Source organism: Ambystoma mexicanum, chromosome 5p (assembly GCF_040938575.1).
Source record: "Ambystoma mexicanum isolate Mex_15411 chromosome 5p, UKY_AmexF1_1, whole genome shotgun sequence".
In the NCBI taxonomy this organism is placed as follows: Eukaryota; Metazoa; Chordata; class Amphibia; order Caudata; family Ambystomatidae; genus Ambystoma; species Ambystoma mexicanum.
The window spans coordinates 686,094,132-686,118,313 of NC_090930.1; the positions used below are offsets into that span (position 1 = coordinate 686,094,132).

Below are 24,182 nucleotides of genomic sequence, written 5' to 3' on the forward strand. Positions count from 1 at the left end.
TTGGTAATTCACAATAAAAATTGTGCAGTTTTCAAATAGATCCTCGTTTTCTAGGATGACATTTGGAAGCCTTCGCTGTAAGACATTCCAAAATGCAATACATACCAATCTACAATTATATGTATGTACAAATCCAGATGCTATCACTGCTGCGTGTGTTTTATGGGTTTTATTGCCTATTGTGAGCTTGCAGCCTCAGGTTCAACTGCACAAGGATTACGATAAACTCTTACATCAGACTTGATATTAAGTATGTCCTTTTTTAAAAAATTTAGATTCCTGGTTCCGCTGGGTGAGATCTCACATGGAGCACGATGGGGCAGATAAACATTCCGAAGAATTCTCCATCCAACCCCAGGCTGTCTGCCAAAACCAACACAGAGGAGGACCCAGAAAGAACAGAAAACAGCACAAGCAGGTCAGACACCACATGAGATTGTATCCAAGCTGCTTTCAGTCTAGGATCCCAGGAGACTCAAGGAAACAGCTTCTGCACTGTACAAAGCTGCTGTCAGGAATACCCAACCGTAGCTTTAGCTATTCTGGTTTATCCGTTCATAGTTGTGAATTAGATCATATGCTTTCAATATTGGCACATTGTGCTAAACAAAATTGGCAACAGTCTTGACAAGCGTGAATATGCCATGGTGGCAAAGGATTGCGGGGATGCATAAAGGTGGTCTGCATGCTACACTTTGACTTACTTAACTATAAAGGAACAAACCTCTCTGGAGTCCATTTTGAAATGTGCACAGGTTTGGAGATTTTGTTTGCTTGAATGCAGGATTAAATCTAGTGTATTAGGTACAACTTATTTATTACATTGAGTAAAGAAAGCTGAATATGGCTCTTGAGGACCAATAGAGCAATCCTAGGTTTCGTGCTGGCACCTATGGAACTAGTGTAGAGAGGCACCAATCTGAGAGATGTGCGTGCCAATAAATTAGCCAGATTCCAGCATTTTAAGTCATTTGCACTTTGTCAACACTATATTTTGACACCTCTCCAGGTAGACTTCATATAATCCCTATATGTGTAAAAGGTGGCTCAATGCTGGAAAGAAAGACATGTCATTAACGTCCTAAGTGTTTTGTGCATGCTGGCAACTTTTTTTATGTTCTTTCGAAATCGTTAATAAAAACCAATGGTCATTAAAAAAAATGCTTAAAATGAGTACTAATACGTGGATTGTGAGACACAATGCTACACTGAGACGCTTAACATATTGCAGAAAGAACAGGCAATTGGGGTGAAAATGTGCCCACAAGTGTGTCTTACCTCTGTTTTTCCAAGATCATGAATGAGTAGCAGTGTAATACTACATTGGTTTACTAGCATGGCAGATGAATGAGGGCGGTGGGTTCTGTAGAAACAAATACATTCCTCAGTTCCAAGTAACTGCTGAAAATTAACAGTATTTTAGACTCATCGTGGAATCATGATAGATTCCCAGATTTTTGGCTTTACAAGTCAGTGTCACCTGCTCCCCATTGCTACCCGCTTGCACGCTCAGCAGGTTTGAGTCACTTACTGATTTCCCATCACACAGCTCAATCAATCAAATACTTCGTCCGCCATCTTGGTGTCAGGAGGTAGAGTAATGTTGGCCTGCAATTTCAGTCCATCATCATTCCCAGAGAGTTTGCTTTGTTTCTATGATGTCAAGCGCAATGCCTGCTGCCTGCGGTCCCTCGAAGGACAGAGAATTCTGTTTGGTAAACCAGGCCTGGTTTGGCTTCTCTAGCATTCATGAAACCTAGGCTCCCTCTTTAACCATGAATGGTGTATGCTATCTGCATAGACTTTTGCACATTTTTGGGACAAGGGAGAGGTTAAGGTTTTGTCACAAGTTGTTCCAATTCATTTGGGAAAAACAGTTTCCATGCCTAGAACTACTTCTTCGGAAAGACCTTGCAGAATGCCCACCTCAATGGGGACAGAGGTTGCATTTATGCTCATAGTTAGGGCAGCCTACAGGTGTGCCCCTTGGTCGGCATGTGCACATTTGACCTTTTTTTAATGATTATATGTGGGAAACCCAATCAGCGAGTATGGCTATTTTTCTGTATTCTGAATCCAAAAAGGCCCAGGCTGTAGTATTGCCAACTTGTACAGATTTGATGTATTCCCCCCACTAGGCATTTGGCAACATTTTTCAAATGGTATTCCTCCATTTCATCGATTTCCTTATTTTCTGTCTATCCATGTGGATCCGGTCATCTTGGCTTGGATTTTCGCTGGGAAACCTGTAACTTGCGTCCATGGCCTCCTCAGTCTTAAAGATCGGGAGAGGTGTGTGCACTATGACATGTTCCTCCCACAGGATTAATATTCAGGGGGCTATTCTGGGGAATAGGCAAGAGGTTGACTGAATCTCATGCCACCCTCTCCCAGTGTTTGTAGTGGCAGCAACCTATAGGTTCAGACTGTAAACAAGGCCTGGTGCATCTAGGTTCCCCACAATACATGTTATACTGGGTGGGTATGTTGATTGGCAGGCACTGGTGGTTTGAATAGCCTCCTTCAAATTCAGCTGATATAACTGCTTCAATGCTAGGAGTAGGTAGGGCAGGAAATAGTGCATTGCTGTGACAGTGACACCAGTAGTTCCTTATTTTCTCACAGGCCTCTGACACATAAACATGCATTAATGGTTTCTTTGATTCAATAGGATAGTGGATATGAAGATTCCCTTGAATAAAGTTCGATCTCCTGGGGTTTTTAACACTAGAACTCAGGGTTATGACTCACAGGCTCTATTGCTCCCTGCTTGATGTCTGCATAAAGTAGTCCCTATGGATTTAACATTTTGTACCATGCTTTAAGCCCCCAACATGACGAAAGAAGCAATATATTAGGTCTATCAGTCATGGGCCCAACTGGCCACTTCTGGTACTCTCTCAGAACTAGTAATAAAAATGCATCAGTGTCTTCTCCAGACATATATCATTGTACAACAATGGGATGAATTTAGCCCACCATTCCACGGTTGAAAACTACTGGTCTAAGTTCTTGACTCATTAGGGCATTTCTTAGCACCCAGTTGATGTCTAGCAGCTATTTCAGCAGACGCCTTATTGACATTTCTGCCTTTATTTCACTAATAGGGGTTCTAGGCCTGATAAGAAAGGGGTTAACTCAAGGAATGTACTTAATTTAACTCAGGGATGGATTTCCTTTTGGCTCCAGGATTTTCCTCTGAGGGCCCATAAGGTAGTGCCTTTTTCAATTAATTTCTGTGGAACTAGACTCTCCTGAGCTAGAAAGCTCCCCCTGATCTCAAGACTTGAAAGATGACAGTGAGCGGGACGGATTTGTGTCTTGTGCCTCAGCGATTAGGCTGTAGACTGGATGGGCATATGACAACCTTAATTTCTGATACATTTTCTCTGGTTGCTTCTTTCTTGCCCCCTTACCATGTGATCTGTTTAGATGTGTACACCTCTACAACTAGAGGAGGGATCTGTGTTGGAATGAACTCCTTCTATTGTGAAAGTGGCATGGGTAATTCACTGAGCCATCTGACTCCATCAGAGACCTCCCAAACCTAAGTTTCAAAAAGCCAATCTATCTTGATGTGCTTTCACTCCCCCTAGGTGGTTAGACAAAGAAATAGGGTCAAGCATTGTGCTACAGGGTCTGTTATATCCCATTTCTAACACTATATGTGTCACCCAGAGGGTTGCAGGGTTTCGCAAAAAGTTTATTTTAGGAGTTAAAATGTAGAGCAATGCAAAGTGGTAATCCAACATAAAGGGCCCTTATTGGGAATGGGTTTTGTGATGAATCTGACAACCTCGTCACTGATTCCCTGGAAGGAAGCCTCTCTTATGTGGAGGCAGCTACCTGACTCAGACCCTGAGGGTGGTATCTGCAGGAGGACCACATGGGAGATGACAAGCTCCAGGGAGACAGATAGAGACTAAGTCAAGATAACCCTTCCGTTATACTTTTCAGTGACAGTCATGTATGTACCTTTGCAATATTCATGCATGACGTATAGTCATTTTCTTTTAAAAAAATTTAAATTTAGTTTATACAAACTTTTTAAAAAATATACAACAGAAAAAAGAAATACATTAAACATCTGTCCAAAACAAATTCAATTGATTTCAGGAATTTAGTTTGTCTCATTAGTTGCTGTTAACATTAAGTTCATCTCACACAGAAAATTTGTTAACGCATTCGCATCTTTGTTTGTAGCATTAGAAAACATCATCCACCAGTCTTCTCCACTTAGTGATGTTTTTTTCTCTATCATGTGTCCTAGATGTGTTGTTCTCGATGATCTTAGCCCAGGGCAATGCAAAGTTAGATGCTTTAGAGTTTCTAGATGGTTTTTACAAAATTGACAGATTTGATTCACGTCATGTTTTCTGTGTCTGAGATTTAGGCTTATTTCTGTATCAAACAGATGAAGGCGGAACTTCAACAAAGTCCTTTGATGGATTATATTTGATGATTTTTCCAAGTATTGCGGCAGATTGTTTCAACCTTTTCCTTCTTTTACGGCATCTTCCATCAATTTGTATCGATTCCTGCTGTCTACGGTAGTGCACCAGTCTAGACCCCAAAGCTTTTTTTTCACTTGGTTTGGGTTGTTTTTCACGGTTTCACAATCAGTATTTAGCTCCTAAGTGTTTCTCATAAGCAAGAAACCATTTGGTCAGAATTGAATCAGCACTCCCTTTCCCTAAACAAGCTAAAAGGTCAAACTGTTGTACTCGCTTATGTACAATGGTCTTCCTATATGTAGATAGCATATTCCAGAGTACTCGCGCATTAATTGACACTAGGCCCAGCGCATATCGCAGACACGTTACTGTAAGGCCTTTGCGAAGATTTAGTATACGCCTCCAATAAAGGTTTTCTAGCTGTGGCCATAAAGAGGAGGGGGCTCCAAATGCACATTTGGCTACATGAATTAGCATAGGCACTGCTTTTTGGTTGTAGTGGGCAATCACTGGTTTTAAGGAAAGTTTTCCGTATTTCCTGTTTATTATTGCCCCTTGACAAGCCAGTTGTTTAAATTTTTGTTTTGCATTGTCTACCCAAGGAGCGTCGTTCAAGTTGCTATTTAACCACATTCCAAGGTACTTGACTTTTTTCACACAGTTCAAGGGTTCATTATTCAGCCACCATGGATCATTGTTTTTTGTTTTTTTTCATTTGTGTTAAGTCTTGTAATATCAGAACTTCCGACTTAGCTGGATTGACGTTTAGGTTATTCTCAGTAATGTAACTTTGTAACGCAAACAGTTTTCGTTTTAGACCAATAGGAGTCAAGTCCAACAGGACTATATCATCTGCATAGAGTAGCCAGATTATTTCTTTACCATGAATGTTTGGAGGAAATGAGCTGACAGATCCCAACGTGTCTCCGATGTCAGAGAGAAACAAACAGAACAAGGCTGCTGCAACTGGGCATCTCTGCTTTACACCACAGTTAGATTTAATTGGTGTGCTTAGGGTTCCAACGTTGTCAAGTCTGATCCTGATTCCAGTTGCAGAATGAAGATCTCTGATTGGGCATAGTAACTTCTCTGGACATTTCCATTTAGTGAGCTTTGACCATAGCAGTTTGCGGTTGACACTGTGAAATGTGTTTGATAAGTCGATGAAGGCCACATACATTTTTTTCTTTTGTCGTATAGCTTCCATTTTCAAGAAATGTATGATTGTTAAATTCAGGCTACAATCAACACCTTATACGAATCCTGATTGATGTATGTCATATCTAAGGGAATCTTGAATCCACTTTAGTAGATGGGCTTGTAGTTGGGTGGCAAAGATCTTACCTACCACATCGAGGAGCACAATCGGGCAATAGTTCTTTGGTTCATATCGAAGGCCTTTCTTAAATATGGGAACCATGATTGCGCTCCTCCAAGATGTTGGGATTTTCCACTTCTGCAAGACTGTTCCAAACAATACACTACAGAATTCGGTCCAGCATTCCAGATGTTGTTTGAGAAGATAATTTGTGAGCACATCCAGGCCTGCAGCTCTAGAGGTACTGAGTCTCATGATGTTTCGTGCAATGTCATCTTCGTCAATCTTAATTGCCCACTCACATTCTGGAATCCGTTGCGTGTCAGTGCTGACTTCTGGGGTTATGAATATTTCGGTGTAGTGATCAACCCATCTTTTCTCGGACACTGTATTACATATTAACGCACCTTGCGGAGCTGTTGTTTGATTCAAGTATCTCCAGAATACGCTTGTTTTTTTATTTGCAAGTAACTTCGTTATAAGTTCTGCGTCATGTTGTAGTATGATAGATTTGTGACTAATTAGACAGTTTTTGTAGCTTTGCTTTTCTCGTTTAATCATACATTGCAGCTCTGCCAGATGTAGGTTTTGCATTTTGTTAATGCTTTGTTTAGTTCTTTCTTCTTTTTAGCTATTTCAAAATCCCACACATGCAGGCTTTTAAAATCCGGTTTGCTCTTATAAACATGTATCTCACGATAGAGATCAAGTAGCGTGGGATATTATATCCATTCTTCATCTTGTTCTCTCCGTAATGATTTTATCAGGGTATCAATTTTGGCTCCATCTAGTCATAGTCGATTCCGTCCAGGCTCAACTAGAAGGTGATCAGCCATCTCATTCCTTCTGGTGCCAAAATTATCTGTGGCTATATCGAACTTAAGCATATTATGGTCGCTAATCATCATCTTTAAAACACATAAGGTTTTAACTTGCTTTGTTATTCTTTCTGAAACAAACATGTAATCAATCATTGAAGCTTGTTGTTGTCTCTTCCAGGTAGATTGTGCAGGCACATCACCTATGGTGTTTCCATTTAGCATTATCAGGTTCCATACATTCATTTCATTTAGCCACACTTTTGCAGCTTGACAGCTGTTCCTTGTTCTTTTTTGTTTTATGCCATAAGTATTAATCATAGGAAAGCAATCTATATTGAGATCTCCACAGGTTAAGATGTTTGCATCTGCATCTTTCTCAGAGATGTCAGTTATAATGCCTGAAACCTGCTTAATGAAATGTTCCCATCTTATCGCATCATATTGCCAGTAGATGTTGATCAAAGTTAGATTTTTACCTATTTTTTTCAGATGCGTTGGAAGCTGGATATTAACGACTTGAATATATTGGGAGAAATTGTCCACATATAGTGTCCAAGCACCACTGTCCGTTTTTACCAGCATAAGTAGTCCGGACGTTGGACGGCCTTTCAGACCTTTTATAGCAGGGTTTATTGCAGTCTCATATCCTGCAGCAAGCAGGTTTTTCTGGAGCCATGTTTCGTGTAAACACAGAATGTCCGCGCTCTGTAGCACTGCCGAGTTTTCATTAAATAGGTGTACATGTCCTCTGGTGTTCCATGAACTGATATAGAAACCTTCCTCCTCATGGGTAAGTTGGCACTAGCTGTCATTCTCTCTATTTAAAGTTTTCGCTACCGAGTTCCATTCTTGTTCATTGGCGTCCTCTGCTACGTTATTCCTTGATGAAATATCGTTAGCCCCGGCCTGTTTTTTCTTGGTCACTGTAATTTTTATCATGTCCTTGTCGGATGACCAAGTTGAGCATTCTTCACTGAGATTATCATTAACTGTTTTAGTAGATAGTTTCTCTTTAGTTGTTAAGTTCATTATGTGTCCGCTTTCAGGGACTGTGAAGGTATGGATCACATCATGATCGCTAGACATTAGGACCGCCTTTCTCTCATAGATTTCAGTTATGTCAAATCCAAGACAATTTAGGAGAGGTGTTGCATTCATTAATATATCTCGTATAATATCAGAAGCAATATGCAGAACTACACAATCATGTTTGTTTTCATCTTCAAATTCCACAGTTCTGATGTCCTCAGAAACCATAGTCCTCAGATGTGGGATATGACGCAACAGTCTGAGGACGTTTTTCCTGTTTAGTATGAGTCCATCTTTCTCATACACCAACCGTTTCTTTTCCAGCTACTACGTTTGGTTGGATCAAATGTCACTTTATTGGATCGCAATGCATCAATCTTAACACATTCCTGGTCTTGCACGGTCAGTCTTTTTGAGGACACACTTTCGGAATTTGTTGGTGCAGATTGGTGCAGATTGTACTTTGGTAGCATGGATTGCTTCAATTTTAGCTCAATTTTAGCTCTCTTCTCATCCAGGGTAAGAAAAATTCTGACATTATCGGCCTCAGATGTATTTTCTTGTGTTTCACGGTTTTGCAGATCTTCAGCTCTCACAATGTAGCATCTTCTGCCACTTGAGCCCTGATCTATAATTTTTACAATCGGAGGACTAAGACTGGGGTGGTTTCGCGGTTCTTCCTCGAACACCATCTCAGGGTCAGGGTGTGAGTTTTCATCTTCAGAATCACCTTCACTTGTGTCATATGTTGACATAGCCATTAAATCAATCGATATGTATTGTGCATTAGAAGAGCTTTTATTCTCATCTTTTGTAGTTTCATTGGTGACACTGGATACAGCGACTGAGACCCCTGGCTTATTACTTGGCTTTTGCTGTGTGTTATCCAATAGAGCCCTGGCATTGAATGCTTTAATATTCCATAGAAAGGATGGGGAATTGTTCCTTTGAGTCATACGCCCCCCTTTTTTGGTTTTTAGTTTTCTTTACAGACGCATTGTTAGTGGCCGTTTTTTTATTTATCTCGTTGAGCGTAGAATTAATGATGGAGTATAATACACTTTCCGTTGAGATACTTTGTTCATTAGAGCTTTTTTGCTCTACGGCCTGTAAAAAGCTATCAGTTGGAATAGGCAGGCTTCCGGAGACGTCCGGGTTTCCCACAAATCCATCAGCATTCGCTGCGGTTGAGGGGATAGACAGTCTTCCGGAAACATCCGGGTTTCCCACGATTCCATCCCCATTTGCTGAAGTTGAGGGGATAGCAATTTCATCAGCTTTAACTCGCTATTTCTGGGATTTTTTTATACGTCTCTTTTCTGCTGGTTATTAATATTCTCATTAAGTTTAGACAAACAGTTGTTTTTTTAAATTGCAGTGTCACTGGTTTCTCCACCAGATTGTAAGTCATCTCTGCGATCAATTGTTACATTATTGGTTGTAACAGTTGGCCCATCATTTCGATTTGCTCGGATGTCATCATGCACAAAGTGGAAACCCACCAACTTTCCACCCGGTATTACTGCAGCTCTTCTTGCAGTTGGTTCATTGTCAAACCTTCTTGATTTCAGTAGTGCTAATGCCTCGCAAGCAACTTCAGCTAATAGACGCTTATCATCTGCGCTGTTTTTAATTTGTTCCATCATGACGTTTGAGCTCACATCTGATATATTGCTTTCAATCAACAATGCCTGTTTATTTATTGCTATTTCTTGTTCTACTGACATAATTTTTGTGTTTAAGAGGGCAATCAACGTATTCTGATCTTTTCGGTTTTCATTTAATTGTTCATAGAGTTTTGTGAAGGGTGCCATTGAGATTGTCAAGGAAGCCATTATTAAATGATTTAAGTCCTTAATCAGTTGATCAACAAGGTTTCTGAAGAAGCTTCTATTTCATCTTCCGCCATTCTGCTTCATATCATGATATAGATCACGTCTTCTTGGAATGTTACTTTCTTGCGTGACATATGAAGAATCAGAGACTGAGCTGTCAGATGAGGCAGAAGAGTGATTTTCTCTTACAGTTGGAATTCCTTTCTGTCGTGTAGATATTTTTGATAAGTGTCTTTTTTGTGAGTAGCTCACATAATGTTTGCTACTAGATTCAGCCCTCTTTCGCTTTGATCGAGACATCGGAGGAGTTTCACTCGGATGTGAATGCAGCTTCTCCTCCATTCTCTGCAATTCCTGAACTGTTTCTGTTAGTTGTAATTTGTGACCCCCTGTCAAGTTTACAATTGTATTGTGTTCAGATTCAGGTTCAGTTCCAGGTGTTTGTTGTCTCCCTATTTTAGAGTTTAACACAGTCAAATCACGCAGAAACTTGTCAGCAATAGCAACAGAGTTTCGCCTCCGTAATTCGGAGGTGCTCATTTCACTTTCAATTTGCGCACTCCCAAGAGTAGCTGTAGATAGGCTTATGTTTAGGGAGCATTCATTTTCAATCGTCAGTCCAAAGACTTATTTATTTGTGCTATTTTCACTGTTTAGAGTGATATCTATAGTTTCCTGAATTACATGTGTGCATACACCTATAGATTTCTCAGTGATATTGGGGCTTTTTTCAAAGTTGCTTTCGCAGGTGTATACGTTAAGTTTCATGATACCTCATTTTTGTAACACTCCTTTTTGCAGTGTCCAAAGTGGATAGTGAGTCAGCCACGCACCACGCAAGGACGCGAAGTGACGGTATTCTCGGATGTAAGACATTGGGTGTGAATGAAGAGTCAAGCACATTAGAATTCAAGGTACATCTTCTAGGTTGTTTGGACTCAGCACTTTAGGAACATAGCTATTATCGTTCTGTGTCGCAGCATGAGATTCAGCAGGTTTGCTGGATTCATTAAAGGCAGTTTGTGAGCTTCCATTTGTCATGGACACAGGGCCACCGGAAATGCAGTCTAGGAAAACATCGTTAACAGTGGACGCAGTGGAGCTACATAGCCTGGCGCGACACGCAGCTGCACTTACAGTTGGATGAGGTGCGGCAACGGTGGTCCTTTCCTCTGATCTCGCTGATAAGCAACGTCGCTGTTGCCGAGTTAGAGGGTGAGTTTCAGGCAAGTCAGCAGTAGCGGTAGAGGGAGTAGGGGGGGCAAGAACAGGGCCAGCAAGGCTTCAAATCTCAGCCTGGCTGCTGTAAGCGCTAGAGATAAAGCCAGTTTTCTTTGTAGGCAAACGGTCAGCCATAATTCCCTGTTTTCAGCCTTTGTAGCCTTGCAGCCCAGGCACCTCGAGCAACACAACCAACACTCCTGCACACTCTGCGACACTCCGCGTCGGGAGCAGTCGTTTGAATAGTTGGTCATGACAAGCTCCTCCTCTCAAACAATGGGCTCGAGTGCTGCACAATCCACGTTTCAGGAAACAGTTCCACAGTGATTACAGGCAGTACCTCCACACGACCAACACTCCTGCACACTGACCTATAGTAATAGAAAAACTGATTTCCCAGGTTTTTCTAGCCCAAAACCTCACTCCCACCTTTTTGGGTACTGAGATGAGGAAGAGAGATGGAGTAATGAGGATGACTGAACCGTACAATGTCCTTTCAATGACAGCTATTGTTTCAACTGGTTTTTAATGAAGATTTGTTGCTGAAAAAACCCATCCAAAAATATAGAGGTCAGGGGTGGGAAAGGGCATATAAAGGGTTGGGGGTCGAAAATAGTTTAAAAAATGATAGGGGAGAGAGGGTTGGGGAACCCATCTAAAAATTTAAAAAATAACGTTTTTGATGGGTTTTTGCAGCTAAAGAATTTTTTTTTAAAAACCAATTGAAAAAATTGCTGTCAATGAAATAACATAGAACTGACTGGGCACGGTAAACCCACACTGCATTTTAGTCATTGGAGATTGCACGACATTTATAAGCAACACAGGAAACAAACTAAATTCAGCAAAACGAGAGATCCAGAAACTAGAGAGGCACCTCACGTGTGCTGACACTGTGGAAGACACAGAAGGCAAACAGGCTGCAGAGCACAGTGCAAAGGCCAACAGGCACGATGTGCAGTTCAGCCAGACCTGGAGAAGCTGCCAAAGTCAGAGGAATGTGAAGTGGGAAGCGAACAACGCACCAGAGTGCAAGATCAGTCAATGGACTGAGCCCGCAGACGCTGGGGAAACACAAGGAATGTTAAAGACGCCATCCGCAACTGGAAAATTACAGATATCGACGTTGTTGTGGGAATGAGCATAAAGGCATAGTGAATATTACTGATACAAACATTGTTAAAGGTACAAGACTAAGTGAAGCCACTGCAAGCATTATCAATACGATCATTGTTGAGAAAAAGAGCCTAAGTAAAGGCAGTGCAAGTATTACCAATACAAAGCTTGTTGAGAGAAAGAGCCGAAGTACAGGCAGTGCAAGTATACCTGAGTGAAGACAGTGAAATCATTGCAAGTATAACAGTGTTAAAGGCAAAAGCAAACGCAAAGGCAATGAAAGTAAGAAAGGTTTGCTGACCTGATATTGGAACATTGTTGTAAGCTGGATAAATGAGAAGGTGAAGAAAAGAACAGCAAAGCCATGGCAGGTTAGTGAACTAGGCAACCAGTGAGTCTGGGACTCACACCCAAGCAAGAAAGTTATGACGCCCTGGCAGGCGAGTAAACTGGGGATAACAAGGAAAAAGGATAAAAAGGGAAGGTTCATCCCCCTTTTTCAGGAACAAGTAGCAATACACTGGCAGGAGAGTATACCAGGGAAAGGAAGAAGGATTGAGAGAGCTCAAGGGGTGTATCAGATAAGGGAAGACTCATGCCCCTATAAGGATTCAAGAGAACTATGCGAGAAGTTTGAGAAAATAGCATCAAGGTCACTAGAACAAATCTAGAGGAAGGGTAGCACTTTATTGGTGGAACTTTCTTTTATTTCTGTTTGTGCACCTTAGACCCTTATGTTTGCTACTTCAAGACTAAGCTATACGTTGATAGCTCAAAGAAATCCCCATTTCCAACTTGTATTTACTTTAGAATGTAAGAGTCGGTTTAGGGTTTTGGACACAGAACTGAGCACTCTTTGTTTGTTTAACATGCTGACACAGACCTTCCTTAGTTTCTTTGAGGTAAGGAAACCCCTCATAGAGTTAGGGATAGCTAGGATGTCCCCAACCCCTCTTGTTATTTTGACAAAAAAAGTTCATAACCAAAACCTAAGATGCCACTGTGCCTGAGTCTTACTACTGATGCCTTACAGTTTCCAGAGTCAAAATGTGATTGTATTTGGTTGTTATATAGCGCAAACCAAGCTACACAACAACAAAGTGCTGTACATGTCATTGGGGGTACCAAATGAGGACCAAATGAGGTAAGGAGGGAGGTTTACAATATATGGCACAGGATGTTCGGGCCATGGGGGTGGGAGGTGATGCAGGAACACATGGGGCCTAGGTGGCATCTAGGCATTGACTAAAGAGTAAGCGGTTTAGTTCCTTCTTGAAATACAATATTGTTTGCACTGTCTGGATTGCTGGCAAGATGGTGTTTTCAGTAGGCAGTGACGTAGCAAGCGAAATCCTGTTTCCCGTTTCTTCCTTCTGTGTCAGATTTGTCTCAATCATAGTGTAAAGCAAAACAAAATGGTGACAGCTGGAAGGTTTTGAATTAATCATAATCATGGGGTCTGTGAAGGCGTCATGAAGAAGACACAGACAACTGAATTTAAAGTATGGTTTAGAAACTTTTATTAGCAGAAACAAGGTTTGAAAAAAGACATATCTTGCCCTACACTAAGGTAGGATTTCCTTACCATAATAAACTAAGTATGGTCTGCATCAGGAAGTCCAAAGTAAAAGTCTGTCTGTGTCCAAAACATATGCTTGCCCTCACATCTATTTGTATATAATGTGTAGGGATGTCAGCGTCAAAATGAGAAGTGTTCAGATAAAAGTTCAGAGCTTCCATTCCCCAAAGTTCAAATAGTTCACAATGCAAAGGGGTTCCCTTCCTCAAGCGTTCAAGTCTTTCACAACACAGTTCTTTGTTATACTTTCCAGCTCTCCTGGTTTGGTTATCTTTTACCAAGATCACAAAGTACAGTTCCTTAATTTCAGTTCTTACCAACTTTTCTTTATATTCAATCACAATCTTCTTTGCAAGTATTTTAAGTGGCTTTCTCATAGGTAAATGTCCTCGGTATAGGCACAGCTGTCGAACCACACAGTCCACCCTTTACAGGTCACGCAACCGACACACCTGTCTTGCCTATTCTTCCTTATATGCACGTTGACACTGTTTCAACTCTAGAGTGGTGCCTGATTTCTTCTCATTTCACATCTTCATAATTCTTTCTCATTGCTTGCTTTGCCACTATTCACTTGTTGCACTTTCACATATTCGTATCGCTCTTGCCAATGCTTGTTCTCTCAAACTGCACAGTTCCATAGCAGCATACAATTCCACAAAACTGCTGTCATTCAGCTCAGTATTCAACAGTACTTGCTTTTCATACAGTTCGGAATTCAAAAGTGCTTGCTTTCTTGCTTTCATTCAAATCGGTGTTCAAAAGTACTTGTTTTCCTTTAGATCGGCATGCATTAAAGTTCGCACAAATGTAAAATGCTCCCCTGCCCCCGGTTTCCCATTTCCTAGGTTGACTCACCGGTCGGTCCAGCGAGGCTTCCGGCCGCCATGAGCGCTCTCTCTCTCTCATTCGGTGCCTTGCTCTGTCTTCAGAGCAGCAATCTGTGGCTTTGCTCCCGCCACCGATGTGTCTCTCGCAGCCCGGACCTCCCAATGAAGCTTTGCCTCATCACGCTGGTTCCCGTTCTGTAGTTCGCCACAAGCCTCCTGCTTCTTTCTGTCTTGCTTCCCGCTGTATACACTCTGTATCATGCTGGGGCTCTTGAGCACTCAGTCTGCCATGCCACCTTCCAGGAGAGGTCTGCGCTCCTTGAGCAGTCTGTTGACCTGCATCCACAGCGAGGTGATGGTCCGAGTCAGGTTGATACCTTAGGGTACATAAAGCTAAGGGCAGGCCATATAGCCATCCCTTCTTCAGAGTTAACTTGAGCTTGGCAATTCTCACTTTAAGGAGACCGTTGAGTCTCTGACATAACCCGTTGACTTGCGGGTGATAAGCAGCTGTTCAAGCGCTACCCTCAACAAGGCTACTGGTATCACTGGTTTTCCAATGCTGTCCGGTCGCCATAATGCTTCTGTGGTGGATAAAGAACAACTTTTTTATTTCAATAATTGCTGCTCTTCCTGTGGTGCACTGCCTTGAATCTCCATTAATTGGTTTCTCTGTAAATGATTAAATCCTTTGTTCACTACCATAATCGTGACCACTTTTTCCTTAATATTCAAAGTATCAAAATTTAAAATATCTGCTGAGTATGGCACCCTTTTGGCTTCTGCGTCTGCAGCTTCGTTCCTGCAAGAGAAAAAGTCAGCTCGCTTAATATGCACTGCGCATTTAACTATCACTACAGCTACTGGGAGTTGTAGTGCTTTAATAAGCATGTCCAGTAAAGATGCGTGCTGCACTGGAGTGCCGTCCGCTGGGAGGTAGCCCTTCCTTTGCCAAGTTACTAGGCCTGCTTGCACGGTTGATGTCACATAGGCGAAGTCACTGTACACCGTCACATCCTGCCCTGCGTGATTCCCGAGCTCTATCAATTCTGCCACTTGCACTAAAAAGTGAAACGGTAGTCTTGCTCTTGCTACAATCTCAAACACTCCATTTGCTCTATGCTGTGCTACTGCAGCACCAGAATGCCTTTCTCCACTTGTTTGATCAATTTTCAAAGAACCATCAATAAAGAGAATTTCCCCTCCTGTTAGCGCATTTTCCTTTACGCGTGATATATCATCATAAAACTCTACATAATTTGCGCAGTCATGCACATACTCACCCTCTGCCACTGGCTTAGCTACAACTATGGCAGGGTACACTATTTTACATCTGACAATTTTAATCACTGGATTTGAGATTATTACTTCATACACAGAAGCTCTCTGAGATGTCAATGTGCCTTTGGGGTTTTCTAACATGGCAAACAGAGTGTGTTCTACAAAAAGTTTCACAGAGCAGCCCATTACAATACTTGCAGACTTCTCAATTGCGAACGTGGCAGCTGCCAATGACTGTTCACAAGGAAAGTATCCTTTCATAACTGGATCTCAAATCCCACTGTAATATACCAGAGGTTTGTACCCTAATGTAATCCTCTGTGTAAGTGCTGCTGTCATGACTGTCCCATTTGTGTGTGAAAATAAGAAAAACTCCTCAGAATAATTGGGAATTCCTAAAACAGAAGCTGTACAAATAGCTTTTTTCAACTCTTCAAACCCTTTCTCCATTTCCTCAGTCCATTTTATTTTCTCCTTGTTCACCTGTGCTTTCTTTAAAGCCTGCAAAAGGGTCTTGTGAATGAACTACAATCAAACACCCATGCTCTTACATAATTACATAGTCCCAAAAACTGTTGCATCTGCTTTACCATGTGTGGTTTTGCAGTCTTCATGATCGCCTCAGCCCTTTCAGGTGTCACTTTCTTTCCCTCATGTGAAATCAACTGGCAATACTGCAGCTTCTCTTTGGCTACTTTGTATACCTTGTCTGCTAGAATAGTCATCAATTGAATCGAGTCTTGTCTGCACTCATCCTCTGTCCTGCTACAAATCAAAATGTCATCTACGTACTGTATCACAGTGCTTTTCAAATCAATATTGCCTAAGTCCATGTGTAGGACTCTGTTGAAGATCGATTGAGACTCACAGTACCCTTGGGGCAGCCTCGTATGTTTCAGGCATATTTGGCGAAACATAAATGAAGTCAAGCCTTGTGAGTCTTTGTGCAACGGGATTGTGAAAAAATGCAGTTTTCAAACCGATCACAGTGAAATATCGAGCTTCTACTGGGATACTGAATAGTATTGTCACTGGATTAGGAACTAAAGGAAACTCTGCATCTACAATCTGGTTGATTGGTCTCATATATTGTATAAATCTCCACAACCCTCCCTCTGATTTCTTCACAAGGTACACCACAGTGTTGCACAATGATTCTGATGGTACCAGAATACCTTGTTCCATCAGTGCTGAAATAGTCTTAAAAATACCCTCATCTGCAGCTCGAGACATTGGGTACTGTTCTGCTCGAGGTAAAATTGCTCCTGGTTTCAACTTTATTTTAACTTCCCCTATTCCCTTCAATAGGCCTACATCATGAGGACCTGTAGTCTATAAAGTGCTTGGCACTTTCTCCAAGTCTTCATAAAAAAATACTGGACACTGTCGCATTATCGCCATTTGCTGTGGGATCTCCCTTCTCTATTCTGATCCAATATGTAATGCTCATGAAGAACACCACTTCATCATCTGTTGGATAATTTCTAAACATGTCAGTGACGTCAGTCAATCTATGCCCTTTCCCAATGGCAATCACTGTTCTCCATGGTCTACCCTCGTCATCTGTTCCTTCGATCATTGCCATTTCTCCTTGTACTATGGCTGTATCTAATTCCTGAGGTATTGTTTGTCCCCCTCTTCGTCAATAGCTATATGTGGCCTAAACAGAAATTCATCAGGTATCCTCATAGTTCTTCCCACTAAGCCAGGAAGCCATGTTAACCGAATGCTCACCCCATAAAGAAAAACTTCTGGCTCCATCGGTACACCTCGCAGAGCCATTTGCCCTGTAAATGGCAACATATTTGCCCACAATCATTTAATGTATTCCAGGAGTGGAACACACTATGCCTTTGTCGTTAAAAGAAATTGTCATGTTAAGCTTTGTCATTAAGTCTCTTCCCAAAATATTAACTTGTGTCTGCCATGAATACAACAATGGAACAGACATGTCACATTCTCCTAAAGAGACTGCTAATTCATCAGTAAAAGGAACTCGACTCGTAACTCCAGAGAACCCTTGAGCATTCACGGCAATTGCCGTCATCAGATATTTTCCCTCTCATATAAATGAGTGTTTAACTCCAGTAGTTACTAGAAACGAAAAAGATGGGCCTCCTATCATCACTTTGACCCTTGGTTCCTCTTGGGGGTCTGGTGTTACTGATAGTACAGAACACATCAAGTTGGCCTGTGAGCTGTCCTATTGTGGATACAAATTGACAAGGGGGGTCCTGGGAGTCTCTCTGCCAGACATTAGTCCTGGTTACGAGAGACTTACCCAGAGTCTTTAGCTCACTATCTTTCACAGAGAAGAAATATCCCAAACATATCAGTCTTTGTCCTGCCCTGGGGCAGTCCAGCACCGAAATGCTAGGCAATTCTCCTCTGAACACGAGTACCAACAGCATCCCCAGACACGTGTTTCGGTCTGGTTAGACCTCATCAGTAGGGAGGAGCTGTACCTCTCTAAGAATAGTGAGCAAGGGGTCCACGTCTGGATTCCCCTAGTAATTTAGGGTGAGACCCAAAGTTACTTAAATATGCAAATTGACAAGGTGGGTCCTGGGAGTCTCTCTGCCAGACATTAGTCCTGGTTAAGAGAGACTTACGCAGAGTCTTTAGCTCACTATCTTTCACAGAGAAAAAATATCCCAAACATATCAGTCTTTGTCCTGCCCTGGGGCAGTCCAGCACCGAAATGCTAGGCAATTCTCCTCTGAACAAGAGTACCAACAGCATCCCCAGACTAGACCTCATCAGTAGAGAGGAGATGTGCCTCTCTAAGAATAGTGAGCAAGGGGTCCATGTCTGGATTCCCCTAGTAACTTAGGGTGAGACCCAAAGTTACTTAAATATGCAAATTGACAAGGGGGTCCTGGGAGTCTCTCTGCCAGACATTAGTCCTGGTTACGAGAGACTTACCCAGAGTCTTTAGCTCACTATCGTTTACAGAGAAGAAATATCCCAAACATATCAGTCTTTGTCCTGCCATGGGGCAGTCCAGCACCGAAATGCAAGGCAATTCTCCTCTGAACAAGAGTACCAACAGCATCCCCAGACACGTGTTTTGGTCTGGTTGGACCTCATCAGTAGGGAGGAGCTGTGCCTCTCTAAGAATAGTGAGCAAGGGGTCCACGTCTGGATTCCACTAGTAATTTAGGGTGAGACCCAAAGTTACTTAAATATGCAAATTGACAAGGGGGGTCCTGGGAGTCTCTCTGCCAGACATTAGTCCTGGTTATGAGAGACTTACCCAGAGTCTTTACCTCACTATCTTTCACAGAGAAGAAATATCCCAACCATATCAGTCTTTATCCTGCCCTGGGGCAGTCCAGCACCGAAATGCTAGGCAATTCTCCTCTGAACAAGAGTACCAACAGCATCCCCAGACACGTGTTTCGGTCTGGTTGGACCTCATCAGTAGGAAGGAGCTGTGCCTCTGTAAGAATAGTGAGCAAGGGGTCCACGTCTGGATTCCCCTAGTAACTTAGGGTGAGACCCAAAGTTACTTAAATATGCACATTGACAAGGGGGTCCTGGGAGTCTCTCTGCCAGACATTAGTCCTGGTTACGAGAGGCTTACCCAGAGTCTTTAGCTCACTATCTTTCACAGAAAAGAAATATCCCAAACATGTCAGTCTTTGTCCTGCCCTGGGGCAGTCCAGCACCGAAATGCTAGGCAATTCTCCTCTGAACAAGGGTACCAACAGCATCCCCAGACACGTGTTTCGGTCTGGTTGGACCTCATCAGTAGGGAGGAGCTGTGCCTCTCTAAGAATAGTGAGCAAGGGGTCCACGTCTGGATTCCCATAGTAACTTAGGGTGAGACCCAAAGTTACTTAAATATGCAAATTGACAAGGGGGGTCCTGGGAGTCTCTCTGCCAGACATTAGTCCTAGTTACGAGAGACTTACCCAGAGTCTTTAGCTCACTAACTTTCACAGAGAAGAAATATCCCAAACATATCAGTCTTTGTCCTGCCCTCGGGCTATCCAGCACCGAAATGCTAGGCAATTCTCCTCTGAACAAGAGTACCAACAGCATCCCCAGACACGTGTTTCGGTCTGGTTGGACCTCATCAGTAGGAAGGAGCTGTGCCTCTGTAAGAATAGTGAGCAAGGGGTCCACGTCTGGATTCCCCTAGTAACTTAGGGAGAGACCCAAAGTTACTTAAATATGCACATTGACAAGGGGGTCCTGGGAGTCTCTCTGCCAGACATTAGTCCTGGTTACGAGAGGCTTACCCAGAGTCTTTAGCTCACTATCTTTCACAGAAAAGAAATATCCCAAACATGTCAGTCTTTGTCCTGCCTTGGGGCAGTCCAGCACCGAAATGCTAGGCAATTCTCCTCTGAACAAGGGTACCAACAGCATCCCCAGACACGTGTTTCGGTCTGGTTGGACCTCATCAGTAGGGAGGAGCTGTGCCTCTCTAAGAATAGTGAGCAAGGGGTCCACGTCTGGATTCCCATAGTAACTTAAGGTGAGACCCAAAGTTACTTAAATATGCAAATTGACAAGGGGGGACCTGGGAGTATCTCTGCCAGACATTAGTCCTGGTTACGAGAGACTTACCCAGAGTCTTTAGCTCACTATCTTTAACAGAGAAGAAATATCCCAAACATATCAGTCTTTGTCCTGCCCTGGGGCAGTCCAGCACCAAAATGCTAGGCAATTCTCCTCTGAACAAGGGTACCAACAGCATCCCCAGACACGTGTTTCCATCTAGTTGGACCTCATCAGTAGGGAGGAGCTGTGCCTCTCTAAGAATAGTGAGCAAGGGGTCCACGCCTGGATTCCCCTAGTAACTTAGGATGAGAGCCAAAGTTACTTAAATATGCAAATTGACAAGGGGTGTCCTGGGAGTCTCTCTGCCAGACATTAGTGGATTACATACATACCCCTGTACCTGTGAAATGATTCCCACCCACCACAGTGACACTCCCTATTCTAGGTGTCAATAGCTGTCCTTTGTGGGAATTTTGCTGTATTTTCATAGGGGTCTGCTGTTACTGTCCTTACCGTGGATTCAATCGTGCTTGCTGTGGTTGCTGTGCCTGATGCATTTGTGGCATTTGTGCCTGATACACTGTTTGATCCTGGGCCAACCCTTCCCTAGCTTGTGAGCTATTTGCTAGAGCATAAGCTTTCCCCCTTCTTGAAAACTGCCCATTCTGTACATACCCTTGACTCCTGCATGTACACGCAATGTGCTCTGTCATCCCACATGTCCAACGTATAGGAGGAGCCTGTCTGACTAGTCCCCCTTGGTTGAACCCTCCTTGCGCATTCTGCTTCTCATTCTGTGTGTTCTGAAACCCACCTTGATTGTTTTGAAATCCACCCCTTCCTCTGTAACCCATACCTCTACCTTGTGGCACAAACCCATAACCTCCCTGTCCATCGGGTGCATGTACCCACTGTTTGCTGTATCGCCAATCCTTCTCCGCTTGTCAATACTGCCCCTTATGTGGCATAGTTTGACAATTTCTCCTGAACAAGCTTGGCTTCCTCAAGTTTTCTAGGATCCTCTTTCTTCTTATTTTTCAACTGCAACAGCCGACAGTTATGCACTATTGTGAACTCTATTTCTGCCCATGGCTTTGCTTCCATTCCCACTTACTTATTAAGTTGCCTTTGTACCTGCTCGGGCAACCCTGACATAAAAATGTGGTAAAATACTACCACTGTTTTTACCCACGGCTCTCATGTTTCAAGAGTCCAGTGCTCTTAAATGTCCTGAATGTAAGCAAGAGTATCCTCGTCTTCTTTCATTTTATGTGCCATAATTGCACCTATATCTGATGTGTCAGGATACTGTTCCCTGAGAGCCCTCTGACATCTGATCTACAATTATTAAAAGACGGTCCATCGTGTGCTATGTTCTGTGCTGTCACATTTGAATAGCCTGCTCTCTTCCAAATGCCGTCAGCTCTTTCCCCAAGAATGGCTGCTTGGAGACCATTGATGTCCCCTATTGCCAAAGTGTTTCCTCCTGTCATTTATTCTAATTCATAAATCCATGTTCCTGCACCTGCTGTTAAACTGGGGAGTTTGCACCTTAAATGTTCCTCTTCAATCTGTGGCCATGGAATATACGGTGGTCTTGCTCCTCCTTTTTCCAATAAGGGAAACTACGTAAATCCTGACCCGCAATCCGCTCCCATCGTCTGCCTATCCATAGTGGGGACAATAGTCCCTGACCGTCTTCTCCCCGGTAGCGATCCTAACCTGCTCACATATGGCAGTGATTCTCCCTTCTCACTATATGATCGTCCTTTGGGATGCTCTGGATATGCTCTGGGATCTGGCGTCCTATCCTTTGGTTGCTCTAGATCGCACCATCTTACTTCCTTGTCCGCCTGCAGGCTTCCTTCGGGGGCGCATTCACCTCCTCCCTCTTCTCCACGGAAGGATTCTCTTTCCTCCTTTGGTTGCTCTAGATCACACCATCTTACTTCCTTTTCCGTCTGCAGGCTTCCTTCGGGGGCACATGCACCTCCTCCCTCTTCTCCACTGAAGGATCCTCTTTCCTCGTCTGACATATCTCATCCTCAACTAGTGTGGCTCTCGTCCCCTTCACCCTTATTTATCTAAGGTCAGTCTGTTTAAGGACAAGACCCTATGCTCGAGGCTGAACAGAATTTCCTCTTCGCTCTGTGATGGGAAGACCAGGGTTTGATCTCACTTCCCTCAGCTTCCCGATTTGCTTCTTTCCCTTAACTATTGATAGGCATTACCGAGCCTGTCTCTGATGCTTCCTATGTCAAAGTTCTCTTCTAAGGTTACCCTAGATGGCCCTGACATTGCTCCCTTTAACAGGAGGAACTCCTCTCTACTACCCCATTGTATCACCAGACTTGGTTCAATCAACTCCTTTTGAATGAGGTTAATATCGTGCTCCCTCTGTCTCCTCTTGCGCTCTAATTCTTCATCTAATTCTCTTTGCTTCCTTGCTTCTCATCTAACTATTTCCTCCTCTTGTCTTACCTCCTCTCTCCTTGCCCCTGCTCTCCTTTCTTTCTCTTCTTTTCATCTCTGTAGTCTTTTGTCCCTTCATTTCTGCACTTCCTCCTCTTCTCTTTTCCTTTCTTGCCTATCCTGTTCTTCTATCGCTCTCTGTCTATTTTCATACCTTCTTTGTTCCTCTGCCCTTACTTCTTTCTTTTGTTGTTCTTCCTGGTACATCTGTTCTTGCCGCTGTCTGCTCTTTCTTTTACATTCATCTTCCTTCAGTCTTTTTTCTCTCTCCCTGACCATCCTATCTTGTTCATCCTTGTCTTCTTTTTTCCTTACTCCCTCAATCCTTTTCCCATCTAGCTTGATTAATATCTGTCCTCCCACCCATTCGTTCTGTATGAGCGCTACTACATCAGATTTATCCTTTTCTCACCTACATCTCTTTATCTTTTGTTCTATTTCTGTCGATATGTTTGATCACTCACTCTTCTCTTCTTTGTCTTGTCTGACTTTAAAGATCTCTTCTCTTCTTTTACTCTCCTCTGGACTATCGTCACTGCTATAAGCGGGTGGTTCGTATATCAGACTACTATAACCTGTTGCCGCTTTCAGTTCCCTTAAGACATACAACCCTTCATCTTCCATACTAACGCCTTTCACGTCAGGTGAGGTAAGGGGAGCAAAAGGCTCAACACCTTTCTCCTTACACTGATTAAGCACCCACTCCTCAGGGGGCGGTTCCTCTCTCTTCCTGGTACATTTTCCAGAGCTCTAAAATAGCTAACCTTTTCTCCAATTCCTTCCCCGTGTACACAGCATGCAAGTATGTGGTCATGTGTTGCAATGCCACTTTCGACAGTGATCCCCCTTGTGGCCATGGTATGAACATCTTATTTGCCGTACCTTTCTCCCATTCCGCACTATACTGTTTGAGCTTGGGCATGTGCTTTGGTAATGTCTTACATAACTGCATCGGAGGAGTAATATCTCCCATTGTGATGAGTCTCAATTGACTGTCAATCCTTAACAGACCTTATGAAATGCCTTCACAAAAACAACAAATATGAGCGCGCTCCAACAATCGCTGCTCAAAACCTCTATATCGCAATGATCCCAATCTACCTTTGGGTTGGTACCAACAGTTTCCCTAGATGAATAATATAACCTCTTGGCTTTTTCTCACTCTCCTTACAAATAAGTCGCTCTTCGACACTTTCATTTCAACAGAAATACACAAACAGAGAAACTAGTCGACTCTTCACATTAATTCTTATTGATCACTCTTAATCTCTGCCCCTAATAATACACTGATTACAGAGTTTACATTGTTATCTTATAAGGACCTGTCCTGTACGTGGCTTAGTTTACTTTGACTGAAGTGTATACCAATCTCTTCTAAACCCCATGAGTTAGGAATCTCGGGCCTGTTCTACTATCCCTCTCGTTACACAAAACAAATCTCCTTGTTACTTTCCTGTTACTTTCCTGTTACTTCCTAAATTACCACAATCCCATCCCCTCAGTTTGCCGTTCCCCTCAATCTACTCACCATTTGATTTGCTTAGCTTGAGGGCTTCGGTATCTAAACCTTCTCCAATCGACCACTTTGCCTTCTGTCCTCAAAGCACCTGTGGGAGCCAAGTAGGGATTTCATCAAAGAGGGACCCTACCGACCGTCTCGATTTTTCTTTAAAAAATTCTATATCGGCCGCTCTCCACAGGAAACCCTGTGATC

The 24,182-nt window shown here is 42.8% G+C and overlaps 1 protein-coding gene across 1 annotated transcript in view; it reads left to right on the forward strand.

Moving 5' to 3' along the window:
* The first annotated feature begins 291 nt into the window (after nt 1-291).
* Nucleotides 292-24,182, forward strand: part of CNGA2 (cyclic nucleotide gated channel subunit alpha 2) — a 379,775-nt gene continuing 355,884 nt past the window's right edge. Inside the window, exon 1 of the mRNA XM_069613057.1 lies at nt 292-418. Within this exon, the coding sequence (XP_069469158.1) occupies nt 315-418 (104 nt within the window). The 5' untranslated portion in view covers nt 292-314. The remainder of the gene's footprint in view (nt 419-24,182) is intronic.